The sequence below is a fragment of the Haliaeetus leucocephalus genome, unplaced genomic scaffold (genome assembly GCF_000737465.1).
Source record: "Haliaeetus leucocephalus isolate CR32 unplaced genomic scaffold, Haliaeetus_leucocephalus-4.0 Scaffold417, whole genome shotgun sequence".
Taxonomy (NCBI): Eukaryota; Metazoa; Chordata; class Aves; order Accipitriformes; family Accipitridae; genus Haliaeetus; species Haliaeetus leucocephalus.
In genome coordinates this window covers 5,233,213-5,246,264 of record NW_010972853.1, presented here as the reverse complement: position 1 = coordinate 5,246,264, position 13,052 = coordinate 5,233,213, and the positions used below count along the sequence as shown (strand labels likewise).

The 13,052-nt window shown below is 37.5% G+C and overlaps 1 protein-coding gene across 2 annotated transcripts in view; it reads left to right on the top strand.

Annotated features, from left to right (window-relative positions):
- The window catches only part of LOC104835946 (chromosome unknown open reading frame, human C15orf41), a 132,036-nt gene extending 122,030 nt beyond the window's left edge, over positions 1–10,006 (top strand). Inside the window, exons 11-12 of one of the 2 annotated variants that reach the window (XM_010574221.1) lie at positions 8,992–9,142; positions 9,930–10,006. In XM_010574221.1, coding sequence (XP_010572523.1) covers positions 8,992–9,127 — 136 coding nt within the window. In that variant the 3' untranslated portion in view covers positions 9,128–9,142; positions 9,930–10,006. Of the gene's footprint in view, positions 1–8,991; positions 9,677–9,929 lie in introns of those variants that run through there. The other variant, XM_010574220.1, reaches the window with a different exon arrangement.
- Positions 10,007–13,052: the final 3,046 nt, after the last annotated feature.

Sequence of the window (13,052 nt, the reverse complement as noted above, 5' to 3'; positions counted from 1 at the left end):
GCAGCAGACATAGTGCTTTCTTTTTCATCTGTTCCCTGCTTAATATGGATAGGTGACTTACACTTTGAGAGACAGTAAATTTAAGTACAGCATCACACATAAAATATTTCTGCCTGTCAATTATGCACAATAGTGTGTTTGGCAGTTAACTGCTAAGCAACATTGTGTGAAGATACTCAGTGTGATTTACTATCCAGTCTTGGACTAATGCTCTGATCTGGGAAGTTGGAAGCCCAAACGAGCTCTCCTCCATTTGTTAATTCATCTGTTACATTGTTTGTTTTATTGTATATTTGTGTATAAGGGTTCGGAGATACAGAATTGTCTAATAATTCATTCAAAATGTCTTGAGGTAGCTTTAATGCTGGCTCCAAGATTTATACTCAGCAAATGCTAAACACACAGGTATATAGTGCATTTATTTATCAACATTTTTGCTATCAATATTTGCTGAACAACTTTTCCAATTAGTTTGGTTTTATTTTACAATAATTATTAAACAAAAATAATTGCTGTGGGAGCAGTCCTGCCTCCTCTGTTAAATGCACTTTTGGCATATCCTATCACTCTGGCGAGCACTGTCACCAGATAAACAGCTGCACAGAAAGAAAGGATTGCTGCAAACTATGAGGCACTCACAGATTATTCAGATATCATCTTGCACTGGCCTTAGGATGGCCTGTTACTTCCAGCTCTAAAAATAAACAACTATTAATCACCTAATGGCAACATGAGTTGACCAGCACTTATGGCCACCTGGACCTCAATCTAACTGTACTCAAAAGCTTTTCTCAAGTTTTCTGTCACCCGGGATAAGAGGTAGTTTGCAGCCAAGCATTCCTTCGGGAGGACTGCTGTGAGTTTAACAAAATGTTTGAAGTAACCTCAGTAACTCCTCTCAACACTGATCCGCAGCTTCAAATGTGCAGAATCAAACAATAGCGGCCGTGCTTCGACAGTCTCTGGAGAGTGAACTGATGGCATAAGGTTTCTCAGGGAAACTGAGTAACAAGCAAGTACCTCAGGAAGCACCGCTCTTTGTCTGGGGTTAATCAGAAAGTGTTGCTTCCCGCAACAACGTATATGGAATAATTCTGTAATGCAAACAACCACCTTTTCTCCCCGCCTTTTCAAAGGAGAGCAACATTCTTGCAGTGTCTTAACTGGTAAATACAAGTAACAACTTAACTAGAAGTAGCATAGCTTTAGTAAACTAGTCGTCAAATTGCATGTTGCAGGATGGAGGGGTGTTGCTGCTTTGAACAGGAGCACATTAATGCACTTGTAGATGTACAGTAAAACAATGTGCTAGCCCTGAGTTATAAAAGACAAATATGTAGATGAAACAGCTGATACAGAATATTAGACTGTCTCCATCAGAAGGGAATTTATGAAACTTCTGAAACAGAAGACGTAGAAAGCTTTCTTATATTGTGCCTTTCAGATTGAGATCTTTTGTTTGAGCTTCTCTTCCTTAGTTATGCCCATCATCCAGGGTGCCTGAAGTCACTTTGCCATGTATTGAGATGGTTAAGAGATGTAAGATCCTTATATTTCAGGGAAACTTGGACCTATCTCCAAATTATTAAGTAAGGTACCTAGAACACTGCCTATTACCTCTTTTAGGTAGATACTGGAACTAAATGCCCAGACAGCTAAAATGCATTGTTTTCCAAAATGCATATCCAAGTGGTCTCCACTAAAGCCAGAGACAATTTTGGCCATAATTTCCATGAAACAGCCCAGCAGTATGAGGATTAGCAATTTCTTTTCTAGAATGTTGATGTGGGTAACATGTTAATTTTTGGTACATCAGCCCAATCCTGCAGTGCAGGCATAAGGGGCATGTTATAGTCTCTCTTTACAGCACAGAACCTTACAGTCTGATGTGCAAAGCATCTACCTGATTTTGAAGGTGCCGAGACTGGGAAAAAAAAAAGGTACACCTGAAGTATACACAGCCACTTTGAGATAAGCATCTGGAATACTATTAATAAACAACAAAATAACATGTTTCAACAGAAGTTAGGACATGAACCAACAAAACTTGAGAAATTCAAAGTTCATTCAAGGCTCTCCCGTCTTAACGACAAGCTGCCTTGAGCCAGTATGCGTTTTCTTTCTCACTCACTGTATCAGTCTTCACTTAGAAAGCCTTGATCCTTGTAAATCAGTGTAACCTTAATGTTATTTAATCATAGCTTTTAAAAGTTAATTTCCATGAGAACTAAATTTTTAAAAAACCCTAACTTGTCATTGAGGATTATAAAAATCCTTTATTTGCCTGGAGAACAGTACTCAGATCTGAATGAATAAATGTAAGTGAATAATGTGTTTCGACAGTTTGTTTATTAAAAATGTATTATGCAGCTAAAAGTTACATTGTATTTATAATATTTTAATGACAGTGACTTGCACAGTTTTTGGTGCATTCTATTAATATGCATTTTAAATATGTGCTATGCAAAATTCTAAAATATTTTAAACGGTCTCTTATATCCACATAAATATCACTTGATTTGTTTTTATTTCTCCAAATGCCAAAAGCAATTAAATCATATTATAAGCCTGATGGAATGCTGCTATTTGATTGATGCCTTAATAGTCTCATTGCAGAGATAAAAAGACAGCTAGTATAAAAAAAAAACACCTTGTTAAGATTTAATCATATCCAAGAGAGGTGTGACTATAGAGTCAGATACTAGTTTCCATCCACTTTTTTTTCACCTGACAACTCCAACTTCCATATCAACTGCATATAACATCAATACCTGGCATTCATGGGAATGCCTGCCTTTCTCAGCCCAAAAGAAATTCCCACTTTTGAGTCAAAACCTCCTTGGAAATGGGTGTCTCATAGAATATTAATAGACTTTAATTTTTTTCCTTGTCTCAGTAAAAATAAGACTTCCCTCAACTACTGTGGTAACATCAAAGCTTAAAGCAGATTAGGTTTTACTTGGTTAATTTTACCTTAAGCAGCATAAACTGGATGCCTGGATCCTTCAGACATAATATGCTGCTGAATTCTGTGTGTGAGGCTTGATATAGTGCTTGCCAGTGCCATGGACAAGTTTCCTATTATCTTTAAAAGTACGTGATCAGAAGTTATTAAACATTTTCTTGAGCCACATTTACAAGCAAATATATTTTTGTGCAGTTGCTGCTGCAGGAAGACAGTATTAAGTAGCTTAAGGGAGTTGGGCACAAAAATATTGTAGCCTTCTGAGTTACAGGTTAAGGATCAGATTTTTAAAGCAAAAAATACCATTTCGTTACTTGATTTTACTAAGTATTGGAATTATTTTTCTTTCTTTCGACCAGATTTTGTGAAGTCAAAGACATAAGGTGCTGTGTAATGCCTTGAAGGCATCTTTTATTTAAATCAGTGTGTGTGTCACTGGATCACAAAAGTGCGTGGAGGATTTAAAAAGTGACGGGGATAATAAAACTCCACAGTTACCGTTAAATTGCATTCAGAGTTTTTAAAATGCACTTTCTTTATGCACAAGTACCTTTATTTGATTTAAAAACTCTATATAAATGAACAGTAGCAGAAATACCTTGTTACAAACTATTCTGAACTAGGCTTGTGGTAGCTGTTTAAATGGAAAATTTCTTGCTAATCAAAGTCAGTTTCTGAGCAGTGGCTATTAAATGTTTGCCAAGATATATAACGCTGTGTCATCAGCAGTAGTAAACTGGTCTAGACGTAAGGAAGTTGGCTGACTGATGCCAGTTGACCTTACTCAAAAATGTGGTCTGCAGTTGTTGCCTACTAGCCTAGCTCTGCCAATATCTAAATTCCCTCCACAAATGAGACTTCTACAAGTACACTAAAATAAAGTTGTGAGTCCTTAAACTGTAAACTTCTTAGATATTATAAGGGGGGTTAATTCTTTTATCTTCAGGGTTTATTAGTACTGCAAGTAAAACCAGTTTACTCACAACTGTGATTCTCAAGAACCATGTTAAATTGACTTAGAATGTAATAATTTACTTGTGAATTTTTGTAATTCCCTTTTCCCAGGAAATAAGTAGTGATGTGCAAGCGGTAATGCTCTAATTTGTTTGATATTTAAAAAGAAAAACAAGGAAACAAAGCCAGCTTTTTAGCTGGCGTTGTTGATGATTTGACATTAAAAAGCGAGGGACCAGAATGCAGTCCTTCAAAGACACATTCCAGTGTGACCTTCATAATTAAAATCACCAACCAGGTAGACTGTTACTCTTTCGTACAACATGAATACTCATCTGAATCTGTTTGATAAAATATTTGCTTAAATACATGCATAGTAGAAATAATAATTCATATGCCAGCATTTCATTATGAGAGTCTCTTGGAATTAAAATTATTTACATTATGCTGAGATGCGTACAACCCATCTATAACAAACAGACTAAGAATAAATAAAGTGAACATTTATTTAAAAACAATTGCAAGATGTTTTACATTTCTGCTCAGTATCGAGCAGTGTGTTGAAAATACATTTTTCATAAAACCACATGCAAGGCTTTTTGATGGTGAAAAAATCCACTCACAGCAGCCACACGTCTAGGCAAATTCTTAGAAGCTACTATGGACCCCACACAGACATTCCAGAAGAAAAGACATTACTAGAAAGTAGTTTCTCTTGAAGTGAATTAGAATATGTGTGAGCCTACTAGGACACTTTGATAAATAAATAAAAGTCTTTTTTCTTTTCTAACACGAAACTGGTTCAACTGGAGGGCAAGTTAAACCTAGATTCACATTTTACCTAGTTTTTTCTTTCCCTTTTTTTTCTTTAATGATCCCTTGGCTTATACAAAGATGTGGGGGTTTGTTTGGTTTTTCTAAGAAGAAGAACCATTTGGCTTTGGGTTACCTGAATTTTACCCTCCTGGCTTTTCAGCGTATCTCTGTGAAACTCCTTTTCAAGAGCAAAGCCCTGTGTCCCAGGCTTATCAATGTACAAATCTATACTCCTTTAACTATGGGCTTCCTTCAAAATTGGTGTCATTAAGCCAGTACAGAAGATCCTCTGAATGCTCTTCAATTAGTGCAAAGCTGACTTTTTTAGAGTAGTATGATCAGACATAAGTTTTATCTGAAGCACTGTTGAGCCTGTAACTATATTTAACTATACTCAACCTATATTCTACTGTCATCTCCAGGATCTATCTCAAATGTTTCAGTTGATTCTTTGAAAGATGCCGTCTGCTGCCCTTAGTAGGTAGTCTAAATCTAGTCTTCTATGTCAAGCCTAAGTTAGGCCTAAATTAATCCATGGTCTTCTGTAATCCTGCTCTCTTCTTGCCTTGCCATGGAGTCGTAAGCATGCCTACCTGCCTTTTGGCACTTCTGGCACTCTGACCCCGCACTAAAGTGCAGCTGGGTTGGCTTTGGCTGCCTTGTAGTCACAACTTCTCATGTCAAAACTAGACAATGAGTAAACCAGAATTTATGTAACGATAACTACATATTTATTGCTTGATTTTAAGTAACCTGGTGCAACCTCTGTGGACAATTTTCACTTGCCATGTTTATTATATTCTGAAGGAAGCTCACCTCTGTATTTCCTGTTTAGTCTAGTTTTACTGCATGGAATTAACCAAACCTTAGTTACTTGGACTTCTTTTCAGCTTTAATAAAAACCTCCATAAAAAGCAAAATTCTAAAAGTAATAGTGTCACTGGAATAGATAAAACTGCTGTTTGGTATAACTTCTGGCTACGTCCCTTCACACCTAAGCTTTTCAGGGTAAGAACAAAAGGCAGGGAGGAAAAACACAAGCACATTTTTAGTGATTTATACAATTTTTCTGACTAAGAACAATATCCATAGGAGTCCATAGTTTGTTACATTCTAAGCTTGATTTTTGTTTTAAACTTGAACTTTCTCCAGTGTGTCTTTCCTATGAAATGGGATAACTTGGCCTATCTTGTGTACCATACCTGTATAGTTTTAGAACCATTTGGCACTTTCAAAGTTTTTTTCTCCTCAGAGCTACTAGATAAGTCCCCTTTCCATAGCAATACTGAGTAAGCATTCTGTCATTTTAGTTTATTCTCCTGTGTAAACCAGGGTTAGTCACTAACTTGTTAAATGTTACAATTGATGCAGAAATAAATTTGTAGCCTTACTTAGTCATTCACAGCACTGAGTTTTGTTGTTCGTGGTGTCAAATCTGCACTTTGGAAGGAGTCAAATTAAAGATTAAGGAACCTAGTTCTTACTTCTAGGTTAGACTTCCCTACCTCATCCCCTTACACAAAAAGGTTAAGTGTCTTTTCAAATTAAGGCAGCAGTAATTAACCAGTGGCATTGTTTGTGATTTGCCAACTCAGGGCGTTAATGAGAGTGAAATTAGCACTTAGCAGCAGGAGTTCCTGATAGTCAGTGGCAAATGCTTAATGTGCCAACAAGTTAATTTTGGTCTTAAGTACTGCACTTAAGTGTTTTTAAACAAAAGTATGGTATGTTTTTTATGTGATCATGCATACGGGATGTGTGATATAGAGCTATAATAGAAGGCATGACACAATATAGTGGAAAAAAGTACAATCTAGGCGGCACAGGGCAAATAGTTTTGCTATAACAACACAGTCGAAAACAGGTTGATGGATGTTTTCATGCTAAAGACGTACTTGCTCCTGCAATTAATGGTACGCAGATGTTCTTGTATATAAATTTTATCATCAAATTTGGCATTTCTGAACATAATTTTTTAAGTACAAAATATTCCTGAAAAATTGTGCTTTGCTAGAAAGACATAAATTAGCCTTTTAAGGCATCTCAAAGTATTAATTTTATTAAAAATTACAATTTCAAAAAAAATTAACAAATTACTTAAGCACAGTGCCCCATGCATTTTATGGTGGATAGGGGATTCAGACTGCCACACAGAGCAAAATGAGCCCTTCAAAACTTGGGCTGAGCAGCTGCTCATTAGCATCAAGATTTTACCTGGCACGTGCGCTCATAATGAGTAAGTACTTGTGGTCGTTTCATAGCTTCTGCCTTGCATAAAATAGCCCATTAGAAACGTATGGTCTGCTCTCTATCTTCTGGGGATTTTTGCTTTTAAAAGAACTTTGGTTAGTACCTAAAAACATCCCCACCCAATTATCCCGTTTCTGCGTTTGGTTGGTGTGGGAACAGATAAGTAGTTTGTGAAATAACAAAAGTAGGCCCATCCTGCATTAGCAAATCACTGCCCCTCACTGGAGGCGGTGAGCATCAGTCCTTGGCTTCACTCGCTGTTTGCTCCTCACTATGGCTAAGCTAGCGGGCCTCCGTGGTACAGTGAGGTCGTGCACACCTTGGCCCCACATGAGCTTAAGCAAAGGAAAATGGAGAGACAGCAGAGGCTGAAGTTGTTGGCTAGCCAGAGAAAACTTAGGAATTGGGTGTAGGCAGCATCGTCCTTCTGTATGAGCCACTTCTTAGTCTCTGCTTTATTCAATGCTGAACATGTTTGACTACTTTACCTAGTATAGCTGCATTTGTCAGAGTTTTAACCTTTCCACTTTCAAATACCATCTTTCAGTTGCAAAAAGCACATTTGCCAGCATTGCCTCAGCTGTGCTGAGGGGTAATTTACTTTGCCACCAAACTGCGGCCACTTCTAGGTTGAAGAGTAGTAGCCATAAACCAAAATGTTGCAATGCTATGCAGCAGTTTTGGGCAAAAGACTACCGTATCTAATTGAAACTGCAGGAGGAAGCCACAGGGGTTTCTTCTTCCTTTGATGCCTGTTCCATTACATGAGCACATCAAATGAAGTTTTCCCTCCATTGTTGGAAAGAAACCACCCTAATGAAGCCGGTCTGGCACTACCCACGGTTTTGAGTGCTTGTGTTGTCTGCTAAGTGGACATTTAGGTTACTGTGCACCCCCCAACACATTTTTATTATAATTAAACATTAACAAAAATTGGCTACCATATTGGTTGAGTCCTGAGCACAGCTCTGCATATAAACCATTACATGACATTCTACTGAACTTTTTCTTGTACAGACGGTATCTAACAGCTCATCCTGCGCTGTTGTTTTTGGCAAGTTCACTACAGCATATAATAAATCAAGGAAAGAAAAAGCTTTTTGGCCTAATGTTGTACAGACTGCTGTAATGTTAGACTACAGAAAGCAGTTCTGTTTTTAGACATCCTTTTACTAACCCAACATTCATAATTTATGATTTCACTGTAAAATTCCTGCAACACTACACCAAAAGTAGTGCTGCCCTTTAATTAAGTGCTCTCAGTAGGAAAAACGTGAAACTGATGTGCAAAACATATCGCAGTACACAGTGATTGATAGTGATTACTTCTTTATGAACCCAGCCTGAAGGTCTGAACTTCCTGATGGGTAAAATAGTCCATGGGGCTACTTCCTGAGATTGCCTAGTGGGGATCAGTCAGAGTTAGCAATATCTGAGGAATTCCTGAGGCACATGTCAGAGACGTTACGGCAGAAACTTTCTATTTCTTTCTGAATTGTGCTTTACATTAATAATTACCTGAATAATAGCTCATTGTAGAGATTGTATTTTAAGGATTCATTGTTATCTTCATGGTATTATAATTTGCATAAACTGGGACTTGCGTAAACCCTTGTATTTTTAATGCCTGCGTGCCCAAATCTGAAGAAGCAGAGTGCATGGCAAGAGAGACTTCTGTATGCGTCCAAGTCACTAAATGTTATTTAATATTTAAGGCATGGGTCTTTTTTTACTGATACGTGCAGAGTATTCAAAGGAAAAAAAAAAAACCAAAACTCTGATGTGGATTGTTTGAGTCTCTGAATAGCATTTTTATACATGGAATCAGGTATTAATGACATATATCAATTCAACATTGATTAAAATTTGAAAATTAAGTAGAGGTCAAATACTCCTTCCAATTTAGCAGTAAAATTAACAGATTTACTTGTGCTGGAATCACAGAGGTGAGAAATTAAGGTTCACCTAACACAATCTCCTATGTTCATTTCCTTTTTGCTTAATAGATTTGGCCCTGGATTAGTCATCTACTGGTACGGATTTATTGAAGAGCTGGACTGCCATCGCGAACGTGGTATTCTGCTGAAAGACTGCTTTCCTACTGACATTGTGACTCTGCGACACAGCATGGCTCAACGCTGATGTTGGGAGGAAGAGGTAAATCCGGAAGCAATTTTACTTTCCTGCAGTATAAACTAATGGCAGCATCTGCCCTGAACTTCAGCTGAACTCCTGCTGCCCGCCCTTATGCTACTGCCTCTTTACACAAACATATCAAGAGTTTCTGTTTTGCTTCAGACCTCTGTTGTGATCAGCCAAAAAAGACAGACACAACCCACTCATTATCAGCATTTCTGTCTCTGTCAAACAGCTAGTTTCTAGATACTCATAATCTTTCTTCCTTCCGGATGGCTTCTTCTAGCATTCTAAACAAAGACAAAAATGCAGAGGCTGAAAGGTGCAACTTCCAGTTCTTATCCCTGTTACAGAGTCACCTTTAAAAACAAGTGGCTTTTTTATGGTTTCACTCACAAGTTTATTCAGTGCTAGGGATCTGACTGAAACACCTACACTGATGTGGAAAATTGGTAAAGGCTGTTATTCTCAGGCTTAAAACCATGGAATGCATAGCTCATAAAGCCCAAGTGGTAAGACAGGATCACGTAAGTTCTGGCTGTTACAGTAAATAGCCAGATTTCAAGAGAATAATTGGTATGTGTGTTTCATCACTCTCTGATTGCAAAAATCAACAATGGAATCCCAAGTTAACAATTAAAAAATAACCTAAGTTAGGGGATTTTTAGGGAGAGTGAAAGTGAAGAGCAAGGATTTATTTTATGTATACGAGCCTGTGAAGTTTGGGGTTCGTTTTGTGGGGTTTTTAATAAGGACTTTAATGACTCAAAAATAACTTGCGTTTTGTCTTTTCCTCCCCACCCCCCAGGGAATCTATACCTAGGAATTTTTCTCTTAACTTACTTTAAGGAAGGACCTGTCTTGACCCCTGTAGATACTGTAACATGCAATTTTCTGGCGTACTGAAGTCCAGAAGAACAATGTGCAGGAGCTCTCTGTGTGGGTTACTTCTGAAGAAGATTACCATCCTGGTGTTCAAGAATGGGAGTAAAAAAAAGATAAAACAGTGCTCCATACTGGATCAGTTCCGCAAGACAAATAAAGCACACAAACGGGCATGTTTCCTGCGTACTTATTTATTCTTGTAAGAGCATTGTTCTTCTCCTGTTGGAACCACCAAGATCAGAGGTACATTGAGGTGGGTGTTCACCCTGCTTGAGGCTTTGAGGAGTTCAGTCCCGAAATTCCATTTCCATCCTCATTGCCACTCAGAGGGGTAGTATTGGGCCTCAGGTTTGTGCTCTCACTTAAAGGTTTCCTAATGATAGCAGCTTATTGGGCTTGACACTCTTTAATACTCTTTTCTTTGCTAACTGGCATTCAGGAAAGGACAAAATATTTTTAAAAGTCAGTAAGAGTTTTGCGTGTATGCTCACCGTGTTCAGTTTTTCAGAGAAGCAGTGGTACGGATTCTGTTGTACAATTAAAGGTGTGATAACAGCCTCCCTAAAGCACAAGTTGATAACCTCTTCCATAAGGAAGGGGTCTTTACAACATTACAGTGTATATTCATCATCTTTTTCCAGTTGAGGTGATACTTTGTGCGCCTGTATGATTTCAAAAATCACATGCAGACTTTTTACAGTCCTGCCTTAGGTTAAAAGCGTATTAATCCTATTCAGGTTTTTTTCAGCTATAGTTTTCAGATGCATACGTAGTATTTTTATTTTGAATTTTTAGCTCTCGCTTTAACACTTTTTGATAAGTTTCAGCCAGGAGTTTATCATTTTGACTAATCTTTAATTTTCAGGAAAAAATATCTGTAGCCTTCCTAGTACTCTGTCCCTTGCTGCAGAGATAAGCTAGTATAGCTCCACTACAGTGAGTTATTGTTGCATAGAGATTATTTTCCTGGGTTTGAATGTGTTATAGTGGAAAGATTTATTTTTAAAAAAATACTCAAGCACCTGTAACTCATTTATGTTCAACTATTTAAGGCGTTGTACTTAGCTTATTTTACCTGACCAGCTTTAAGGATCTGCCCGTAAAGATACACAGAAGCAATCTGTGAAGTGTACCTGCCTGATGCTACACAGAAGCTGCGTTTAGGGTGTTGCTGCCCCTGGGACTTTTAACTGTGGTTTCAGTTAGTGGAATGTGTAAAATCAAGAAAAGAATGAAAAAGAAGAAATAACTGAACATTATCGTAGAAGGAAATTCAGAAGTAATGGTTGTCTGAGTGAAATGGGTTTTAAGGGCAAACTGAATTTGTTTTAGCTAGTGCATATGCTTTCTGTTGTATGAAATCATTTAAATCAGCTTTTACATGATGCACTAATGCTGCTTTTTCTTTTTGAATAAATTAAATTTATCTGCACAGATGTTGAAAATTCTGCTCAACCTCCATCAAAGCTTTGCTTTATTTGTTTTTACATTAAACAAATTTATGTGGGGACACACAGATAAATCAGGTTAGGCTTGTATTTGTTTATTTATTCCTCTACCTAATGCTGTGACATAACAGGTTGGAAAGCAGTACAGATGTCTTTAATCAAAGCTTTGACCTCATCTTTATATATTGCCTCCTTTAAGAATCTTTGTATCAGAATGAGGATGAAATAAGCCACAAAAGTGTACATACTGTACTAATTTCATTACATGCTACCAAACAATTTTGCCTCCCCATGAATTACACTGTGTCACTATTTTAAATGCTGAAAGCAGAACATTGAAAAAATTAAGACTACGTTGTTGTTCCTGCATGTATCTTGAAAAAAACCCTTGTTTGTATATTTTCTCTGTTTATCAGATGTAAAACATCAACTTTAGTATTAAAGAGGAGAGACAACTATTTGTTTGTGGGTTGTTTGTTGTTTTTGTTTTCTTAAACAACGCTGTAGCCAGTAGAACCTTAACATTAAAGCCAAATCCAGTTTTATGGAGTATTCTGTAGAGTGTGCTAATGAATTATGCCAAGCCAGAAAACAGAAGTGTGCATAAAACTGAATGATGTTCTCACTGGCATATATAGACTTGCCAAGCATCTGCTCTTACAAGCACTGTAATAAGGCCTGTTCTGAGCTTTAGGAATTGATGTAATTGTGTTGAACAGGGAAGTAAAACTTCCTTGTATAGGAGGAACAGCACAATGGTGGGTCACACTCTAGTATAAAAAGAAAACAGTTGTTTACCATTCCTGTATGCTGGGGATACATGATTAGTATGAGTTTAATAATCTTTCCCTAAAGCCAGCTCAGAGCAGAATAAAACCTCTGATCTAAAGCTGAAGAAACAGGACCAAATGTCTTACTGTGCTTACCTCATTACTATTTTATCACGTTAATAGTACTGATAGTTAGTGAATAATTTTCATCCTGTTTTGTTATATTCGCTCATTCAAAAAGTCATTCTTTGCTGGTATTTGCTTTTGGATTTCTCTACCATCTAGACTACTCAGAAGACTACTCTTGGCTCTTTCCATTTGCCTTTAAATCCTCCCCTTTTAATTTTCCATCTTTTTTAACCGTTTCACTTTTATTTATTTATTCAGCATCCTCCCATTTGCCCTTGTTTCCCCTTTGAAAAGTCTGTCCTATGTTTTCTACTGTCTGCTTCTGTTTCTGATACTACGTCTGAAGAGTGCTGTTCCGAGTTCTGTATGCGTTTGGGCCCACCCACCGTCTCAAGCAATTTTGTTCTTACTCTGATTTAAATAACAGCTTTAGGTACCAGGCGGAGTGTCCTCACATTTCCACACTGCTTTGTAACAGAGAAGCGTTGTGATCCCCTTCTTCATTCTCTTGGTTTGAAATACGGGTCATTTCTGCAGGCTGGGAATGTCCACAGAGCAAAGCACCGGTGCAGCATAGTCGCTCCTGTATTGAGGGTAGAGTTGTACAAAGGACTAAGTTAAGAGTGCATCTGTGCTGCTAGAAAATAGGCATAGCCAATATTAGGAATTTAGCTGTTACAGCAGTCTCTTTCATTAAGG